Source organism: Cyclopterus lumpus, chromosome 13, assembly GCF_009769545.1.
Source record: "Cyclopterus lumpus isolate fCycLum1 chromosome 13, fCycLum1.pri, whole genome shotgun sequence".
NCBI lineage: Eukaryota > Metazoa > Chordata > Actinopteri > Perciformes > Cyclopteridae > Cyclopterus > Cyclopterus lumpus.
The window spans coordinates 1,495,896-1,505,937 of NC_046978.1; the positions used below are offsets into that span (position 1 = coordinate 1,495,896).

Sequence of the window (10,042 nt, forward strand, 5' to 3'; positions counted from 1 at the left end):
TTGCTTCTGTCCATCCGGGGAGAGGGATCCTCCTCTGTTGCTCTCCTGAAGGTTTCTTCCCTTTTTTCCCTGTCAAAGGTTATTTTTGGGGAGTTTTTCCTGATCCGAGGTGAGGTCAAAGGTCAGGGATGTCGTATGTGTACAGATTGTAAAGCCCTCTGAGGCAAATTTGTAATTTGTGATATTGGGCTATACAAAATAAACTGAATTGAATTGAATTGAATTGAATGTACAAGCTCTGCCTGTAGCTTGATAAAAGATCAGCTGGCTTTCTGTTATTATCCAGCTGAAAATCCAAATAAGTGTCAAATCACTGCACTAGAGATCCAGTTAATTTCCCTCTCAAACCCCTCAGAGAGCCAGTTTCCATGCAACACCTTGCCTGAGGGGATGCCAATGTAATTAACAATGCAGCTGCATACAGTGGCATTGTTGTACAGCAGAGTTGCCCCTGTAAACATGAAGTGTTTGAGCTATTTTACTAGAAGCGATTCTGACAGCTTGTGTTGGTCCAACACTTTACTGACACTTAATGTTGCTATTACCTTTAGTTTGTCCCCTGAATGCATGTTAGTGATATGATATAGGAGTCTCTTTGTTGCACTCTATTTTGCGAGGCATATGTGTTATGTCTTTATTCACTATCACCCACAGTTGGACAGAAAGTCTCTTATACAGCTTATTAGTATTAGAATGTTTTACATGTCATTTTTTTCTTACGTCTATTACTGTGCAAAGCTTTTAAAGTAAAGTGCCAGGTGGAGAGTATTTGTGGTAACACAGACATCTGCTGCACAGCATCAGCACCATACATCCCTGGGGGGGCCACGGTGAGGAAACGTTCCCACCGGTTAATAAACTTGTGATAACAACATCGTTACAATTACACCAGACATATTGAAATGTTTGCAGAGCGTGATGCTTACTCTTCTCTTTCACATTAGATCTTTACATATTCCACTTACTCAAGTAGCCGAGGGTGGAGTATAGCCTACTTGTGAAGCTAATAAATTAATAACGTAGTCTGTAATCTAAACCAAGATGGTAAACTATTCATAGCTCACACATTGTCCACGATGGCGCATTACAGCCCTAGAAGAAGCCCTTGATACTGTGTACACACTGCATCATTGCTTGCGAGAGGGAACTTCACTCAGCATTTTCAAAACCTTGAATAAATCTAATGCTTAGCATTGGGTTCAATCAGAAATATTGCCAAATAGGCACTTTTGTTTTTCCTAATCCTCCACCATCGTCTTGTCTTTCAACTTTCCTCACGTTACGTGACAAGTGAACGGAAGAAGCTCAGGGAGGAGCTCACTATCCATCTAATCTACATTCTCTTGAATCTGCACACTTTCCCACTCGCCTTATTATCCCTTATTCCTATTCATCAGTGCGTCTCTCACTTTTGGGAGGTGCCTCCCTGCGTGTTCACAAACTCTCTCTCTCTCTTCACAAACTTTTCTCTCCCTCGACGCTCTTATTTTCGTTCTCACGTTCACTGCTTATTTAGCTCTCTCCCTCACACTCTTGTTTCTCCATTGTTCCATGCATTCTCTATTGCTCTGTTCACACCTCTACTCTGTCTCTTTTCATATCCATCACACTCACTTACTTTGCCTCAGTGTATTCCTCTTTCTTCTCCCCTTCCTGCCTCTTTCTTTCACCTGCTTGTCAGCTGTTTTTGTGGAACACACACATTGGCAGCCCACGCCATCTCTCTCCTCTCCGCCTTAGCTTCTAGCTCTTCGTTTTACCCTGATCAACCTCTCATCTCCACTCAATTATAATTTTCCACATTTGTATTCTCTCAATTTTTTCCCAGTTCTATTCATTAACTCCCTCTTCCTCCTTTCCATCTTTCTCTTCATGTTCTTCATTTCATCTTCTCTCCTTTTTCATCAACTTTCTCTCTTAATTGCTTCCTGCATCTCTCTTATCCCGTGTCCCTCCACCTCCTTCTTTCTCTCTGTCTCATGTTCCTGCTCTTCTGTTCTTCATTGTGCCAGTCAGATGGCTCAGCTACAAGTCTGACTACACTCTCCAATGACTAAACATCTGTCTCCCTCACCCTTTCTTTCCTGCTCTCTAATTCCCCTCAACTGTGTTCCCAACTCGGCTCAATTTCAGAAGAGCTTTATTGGCTTGTAAATTGAGTTAGAGTAGCATAAAGTAGACCAGACACCTCAGTGGAGGTAAATCATGTTGCAGAGAAGTATGCATTAACAGATAACAGAAGGATTTAAGTGGATACACAGTGATCACAAAGTAAGCAAACCCACTCAGTTACATCAGTGATATCTATCATATGAGCACTAGTTTGACATTTTGGGTAATGTGCTTATTTGCTTTCATGCCGAGAGTTAGATGAGAAAATCCACCCTCACCAAGAGTGGTTTTGATATTCTCATATACATCTCAGCACAAATAAGTGTAAAAGTGAAACAATTGCTTTAAGTGTGTTGAGACTTGCTCAAATGAGCCACCGTGAGCTCCTAGTGTGGTTGCAGTAAGACGGGGAAAGTGAGGAAAGTCAGTTATTGGCATATGTTGCATGGACTGGTGTTTATTGCAGCATTAGAAATGCTAAAATATATATTGTTTGATAGTTTATCAGCCACAGCCATAATTCAAACACTAGACGTTTTATAGGTTTGGGCAGGATCTTCTTGTTCATACCTTCCTAACATTTCACCGGGGTGTCCGGTATTGACAGTAATTGGTCAATTTGTTTGATAAAAAACAGAGCAAAACTTAAAAAGCAGCAAATAAAGTGCATTACTTACACAGAGCAAACTCGCCGAGTTTGCAATACACTAATGATAACGTTAATTCAACATAATCTCTGTACCACTTTAATAGAAAGATGAGCACCTTATTTTTGATCGTATCAAAACTAATCTCTTCATCCCCTGATATACCGTAAAACTTTGATACAGCCCAAGCCGAGCCACTACACCATATTTCACTACTTCTGTAGGATGTTGTGTTGGCGTGGTTTTGGTTATGAATTATTACATTCTGCTTAAGAGGTGAAAAAGCTTAATTATGTTTCCACTTCAGTGAGTGTGCATGAATGTAGCTGGACCCTGCCAATCTGGGGAGAAAGATACGTCTGTGGCCTTCATCAGTGGCGAAGGTACCGCATGTTGCTACAGCTGGCCGTGCCTTCGTTTTTTTCTTCATGATTAAAGTTTTGATCAGATACAGAGATCAGATAATCTGCTGATGTTTGGCACTGTACTCTGTCCACTCTCCCTCTCCAGAAAAACCTTATCTACCCCTGGCCCCTTCCACTCCTCTATCAGCCCTGCTTTCTTCAATTTATTCCTTTATACTCTGTCCATTTGGCTTGCCGTGGGTCTTTCTATCTCTCCTTTGAAGCTGACGGGGCAGAAAAGTGGAGGGACAGGTCTTCCAACTTGGCGTATCTCTCTCAACACACCTTTTTCCCTCTCCTCCTATCCGGTGCCCTCTAACTCTTCTAAGCTCCCTCCTAAACTTCCATGTCTTTCCTGCTGCCCTCTCCTCCTAAAATGTCATGGCAACTTAAAATCCGTTGCTGTCCAGAGTGATGAGAGTGAGGCAACAAAGTGCACAATCATAATATGTGTCTACTAATTCACTTACAGACCTTTTATATATTATATGCATGCATATGGCATTCCTTCTAACAAGTCCCACAGCCTTTCCAGTTGTAGTACAAAGAAAACAGTAAAAACGTCTCCATGCTATAAAACACATCCACGTACCAGGTGCTCCCATATAAGCAGGACATATCACATTCTCCACAGCAGGGGATGCATAAGGCATAAGGCATAAGGCACATAAACCTTTCACATCCCAGTTTCTACAGGGCATTCACCTAGCTCCACTCAATGTCCAAGGCATCGCTTCAGTCTCTGCTTCTCTGTCCAAGTGGTCACCACCCTATTCCCTCTCCTCCTCCCTGCAGGGGAGGAAAAGACTGTCTGCCAAATGTTTCGGGGTGGAACAACTTTAGCTCATACAATTTCTCACATGAAAAGTGTGTGTGTGTGTGTGCATGTCTGTGAGACGACAAGTGTGTAATGGGGGGGATTCCCTTGAAAGGGAGATCCTGTAATTGTGTTAATGTGTCGGCCTGGGTGGGCGGGCGGGGGAGTACTTCCATGTCGGTTGTCTTCGGAGTGACTCATGAATTCCAATAAACTCAGTAACACTCCGCCCTGCTGTCGCCCTCGTGACGGCAGATTATGAACCCTTTCGCCTCCTGTCTTAAATCAATCAAGATGTGGCAGGATGCAGTGACCAGGTTGATGGCCCTCCACTCATACCATACAAGTACATCTATATCCTGTAATCCTGAGAATAAGAAGAATACAGTCTTAGACTCTTAAAATGATACAAATTGGCTTTTCTTTAGATCAGTTGAGTAAATGGACCTTAACTTTGTACTGAATGACTGAATGCCTTTCTCTTTTGGTAACAAAACACTTTTTAGCTCCTCCTCCCTCCCCCCACCTTTTCTTTATCATTCGTACACATGACAATGTGTTATGATAGGTATGTTCACAATGAAATGAGGTGCAGGAGTGAGCATGACGTATTCATTGGGGGAGGGACCTCCCTTCAGAAAGACAAGTGAATTGATTATGTATTATAGATGTCACTATTTTGCACCGCATGACTTAATAATAAAAAGATGTAAATGCATGTGTATGAACTTCTTAAGAGGTATATATTTCTATAAAAATGATTAGATGTAGAAGCTTAATCAAACAGTTAGGAGACATATGATCAGACACTCTGATAGAGGACAGTTTAAGGGAAGTGAAAGTGAGGGAGGAACTGTAATCACATTTACACTTCTGCAGGCTGATGACATCATGTCCCTACTCTATCCCTTCAATAAGTTATTCTATTAAGATATCCTTGACTTTATTGTACAGCAGTCAAATCTATATGCTGTACAGTTGGATGCCAACAAGGCACTTAACCTCACTGCCAATGAACTGCTGCACAATAGAAATGTTCTGAACAAGTATTTCACTTAATACAGATTTTCCTTGGTGTTTTACCACCATTATGGCACAGCATTGCTCCAAGGCAATATACAAATGTGCATGAAGTAGTTGCACCGGAGTGAGATTGCATGTCAAGTACACTTCTCTGTTTCTAAAACACCCTTAAAACCTTAACTGCAGCACGTAAACAGACATTTGTCTCTTTTGCTGCACATTCTTTACTCAAGCATGTTTTGCAAATGTATACTTTGTAAGACATTAGTGCATGAGTATATGTTGTGTGTGTGTGTGTGTGTGTGTGTGTGTGTGTTTGCATGCGCGTGTGCGTGCGCTATCAGAGGCAAGGCCACCTCAAGTTCTCAGACACAGTCAAGGACCATGACATCACACTCACTAATACCACCAACGCCTCGCTCAGCTCAGCATAAGAACAAACACACTTTCATGAGCACAGCCACTCATACTGTATGTTATATTGCATAGTGAATATTACTATAGCACTTGTTGCTTTTTTAAATCTGTGTCTGCCCCCATTTTTTACAGCATGAATGATGATCTTTTATGTGTATCCTCAGTGGATGTTCAAATGTCTGTTGGTTTACAAAAGTTGAATACAAGTATTATCCTTGTGCAGTAGCTTTGTGTTGTGGAAGTGTGCTGGCGTGCATGTCTGTGATAGTGTTTGTCGCATTATATTTGCTCATGGAGCCAACAGGGTGAAAAAGCTTTTGATTAAAAAGAGCTGAAACAGATGGGGAAAGATGTGAAGATAAAGAGAGACATGACAAAGGGGGAGATTGAAAGAGGAGGGTCTGGAGAGATAGAGGGATATGTAGCGAGGCAGAGACTGATAAGGCAGCAATGAGAGAGGAAGGTAACAGATAAGAGAATACCTATTGGAGGAAGGAAGAAGAGGAATCAGAAAGATGCCAGGAGCCTTTATAACATATATTGTGGCTCTGTCCCTGAGTGGGAGTTATATTCTCCGTTTAGTGGCCATAATGACTGCATGATACAAACACTGTATGTCTGGAGGGCGTGTTTCCTCTGAAAGTTAACCATGCCACTGACTAAAAGCATGGTCATTCTCTACAAGCAACATCAACTACAACAACGTTCACACATGGGTAAAGTGTGTGGAAGTACACATTGTTGCATAACTTCAGTTAATCTTAAAGTCAACAGGATAAAAAAAGAAAAGAAAAGATAAGTGCACTTAAATCTCCAGAGTATTTCACTCATTCCCTTGCACTCACAAAGTTGCCCAACACTGAACTGCTGTGCCTCCAAACACCACTGTATCTGTAGTAGCCCATGTGTGCCATGGCATTAAACATTAAAGGGAAAGATGTGAAAATACAACATGGATAAAAAGGGAGTCTGAATAGAATATTGTACTTTTTCAAGTAGACTTAAAAATAAACGATGCAAGCATCCCTAAATTGGCTATGAGGTATTAATTATTAAATCCATCTACTGAAAGAAAATTAACCATTATATTGTCTAGAAATTACAACCATGACACAAATCATATGGTCATATTGTTGTTGATTTCTGGTGTCTTTTCAAAATGTGTGAATTTCCACTATACATCATGTACATTTGAAGATAGAATTTGTCTTACAATGCATCAAAGATTCACGTAACGTTACAATCCATTAACGCTCCTCTGAAACTAAAGCAGAGGCAAACATGTTCTACTGTCAGAGCATCCTTAAGAAAGACTCACTTTCCCTAGTAATAAATAAATAAGAGCAGATGACACTTAATATAAAAAAGTAAATACTACTGTATTTATGAGCCACAAGAACACAGTTAAACATGTGACAATGTGTGTTGCTTTAGCCGTGAATGAAATGATAGCACTTGTGTCTGAGTTCACAGTGTCCGTGTCTGAATACTGTATGCTTGTTACTGTCAGTGCCTGCACACATAGACACATTTCTCTGCCCACAAGTGCTGCACGCACACACACACACACACACACACACAAATGTGTGTAATAGTTTTTATCATATTTGAGTCATATGGTCTCGCCAGCATAGTAAGTTGTTGACGCAGAAATGCCAAATCGTGTTTCTGTGGGTTTCCTCTTCTATATACACTATAGCTCCGGGTCTTCAATGCTCACACTGACATGCTTCAATCGCAGCAGAAAAAGAACGAGCGAAACGGTGAACAAACACCGGAGAAAAAACCTAGAGGGGGAATTCCTCGAAGTAAGCTCAGACATTCTGACACACACACACACACACACACACACACACACACACACACACACACACACACACGCAAAAGTAAACACAGGGACACATTCACTCTCAACTGAAGATCTTCAGAGAGTGACAGTGTTCTTGAAGGTTCTGCATTCTCATCTCTCACACTCCTGTGATAGAACTCATTGTTTTACTGACTGCTTCAAGGGAACAACTCAGCTCTGAAATATTAACAGCCATATTTTACTTCACTGAGTGCCTTAAAACAATGATTTGATTTGTAACAGCAAGTGTAGACAGCAAAGGCATTTTGTGAATGGCCTATTGTGGGTTTGAATCACATACATGAGAAGCATGCCCCAAAGCAAGTGCTCAACTTTTCTCCTTAAAGGTACTACATTCCAAATTCAGACCATTAATATAGCATCAAACAACCATTTGCTATGTAAAGATAGAGTGGAATACTATTGCCATGAGCAGATAATGAAGTCAATTGAGCACTTTTAAAGAAGAAGATGAGGCAACATATCATTTTATCAGAATTTGAAGACAAGAACAATCTGCGGGAGCTACAACAACAAGTCAATCATAACAACTAAGGATTAAGTGTGCATTTTAATGTAGTCCTAGACTCTTTCCTAGTACCATAACATAATATCAACTACAGAGGACATTTTCTGTAGGACTGAGAATCGTATTAAATCTTATTGGAACAAGTAATATAAACTCCCATTTCTAGCGTAAAAGTATGTTGGAGCTTTATCACTTCCTTCTTCTGATCTTTTCTGCTTCATATCTTTTCTGCTTCATACCTTTTCCACGAGAGACACTTTTATCTGTTGGTATTCTGAACCTTGACCAAATAGAGTTAGTGCAGCTGTCATCTCAACAGTATCAACTTTTATTTGGTAACAAGCCGTTTCTTTGTCATCACTCGCTCTCTCCTGTCTGTCTCGCAGTACCGCTGCAGCACACCTGTTTGTTTTCTTTACACACTTGTGACTGGAAAAGACCCAGCAACTGTTTTCTAACTGGTTCCAATCCATCACTCAAACATCTCTGTGTATTGATTTATCAAACAGGGGTTTGGACTCAATGTTAAATATGCATGGATTCATCGTGAACAGTTAAATGCAATAAGAAACAAATGATCTGAACTTCAGAACGTTTCAGTGGTATTTGATAAAGAGCTACTTCTTCATGTGTGGACACTCAGTCATGACCTACCCCTCCATGTTATTCCTTTGTTAGTACCGGCCACAGGGGCACACGACCTAATACAGTGGTATTTTCATCTTTCCCTGCCAAAAGCAACCCTGCAGCTGTGTGTGTGTGTGTGTGTGTGTGTGTGTGTGTGTGTGTATAATCAAAGGCACAGTAGCTCCATGGCTTTATCCTCAGGGCTAAGTGAAAAGTAAGCATGGCGCACCTGCAGGAAGTTAGATAGGAAAGAGGCTAAAGAAATCTAAAGACTGCAGCTTCAGTGAAGGAGGGATGCACTGCAGCGATGAGTTAATTTACTCTTGACTAGCACACTGTTGTCTGGGACATGCACGCTCCTTATTTAAGTCTAAAACAGACTGTGCTTTTCCTCTTCTTTTGCACCCGCTGCACATCCTTTAACTTGACTCACTCAACAAGCCATGTCAGTCAACTGTCACACCTACAAACAACCCATCTCTATTCTAAATACCACTGAGGTCACCACAAGTCATTCAGTCATTGCAAGAAAAAGTCTTTCCTATTGGTCATATAAATATCTCAATATACTTTTCAAAAACAGTATTTCAGCTGAGAAATAAAGTAGATCCAATGATACACCAATGAATAAAAGCCACTTAATGAACATTAATGACAGGCTAATTAAATAAACTTTGTTTTACAAGATGGTCACTATCACCAAGCTTTGCAGAGACACATTTTCAGCAGTGAAGACACGCTCAACACAAAGAAAGAGAGCTATAATAAAGACTCACCGTCTCTCCTGATGTTGCCCCTCAGCACTTTGGCGGTGGAGACCTCAGCCGTCGATAAAGTCCACAACAAGAACATCGTCCACATGTGGAAAACCACGGTTGAACTCATGGTGAGTAATAAGAAACTCGTACAAACTTTAAAGAACTTGTCCTCAGTGGCTTCCACTTGAAATAGCCCGCGACCAACAAGGACACAACTTAACTTTCCACTCGGCAACTCCAACGCGCTTTTATAAGATCCCCTCTCCCACAACACCAGAGACACACGTTGCCTTCGGTGTCTGGCGCCTGGCGCTCACGATGTCCCGTCTCCTGCCCAAAATGCCCCAAATTCCAAGTATTTGTCCTCGTCTGAAAGTTACGCGCACGCAGCCAACCCGAGAGCAACAGTCCGGAACACTCCGGCTCAGGTGGAGGGATACAGCTGCGTTCACGGCCACACGCGCGTCTTATCACCGCCGAGCAAATCAATGATGCCCGCTCACTGGGAAATAGCCCGCATAGTTTACTGGCTTCTGGCAGACGCGCCGGGGCTATGGACGTCGGCTCGCGCGCGTGTGTGTGCGTGCGTGTACGTGTGTGTGCGTGTGTGTATGTGTGCGTGTGTGCGTGTGTGTGCGTGTGTGTGTGTGTGCGTGTGTGTGTGTGTGCGTGTGTGTGTGTGTGCGTGTGTGTGTGTGTGTGTGTAACTGAGCGAGATGCTTGGGCGGGAGGTCAGAGAGGAGGAGGAAAAAACACTATAGTGGAGAAACTTTACTCTATCTATCTATCTATCTATCTATCTATCTATCTATCTATCTATCTATCTATCTATCCATCTATCTATCTATCTATCGTCTCG

At 41.7% G+C, this 10,042-nt stretch overlaps 1 protein-coding gene across 1 annotated transcript in view; it reads right to left on the reverse strand.

Moving 5' to 3' along the window:
- Positions 1-9,635, reverse strand: part of pdgfd (platelet derived growth factor d) — a 45,541-nt gene extending 35,906 nt beyond the window's left edge. The window contains exon 1 of the mRNA XM_034548755.1: positions 9,202-9,635. Coding sequence (XP_034404646.1) covers positions 9,202-9,310 — 109 coding nt within the window. The 5' untranslated portion in view covers positions 9,311-9,635. The remainder of the gene's footprint in view (positions 1-9,201) is intronic.
- Positions 9,636-10,042: the final 407 nt, after the last annotated feature.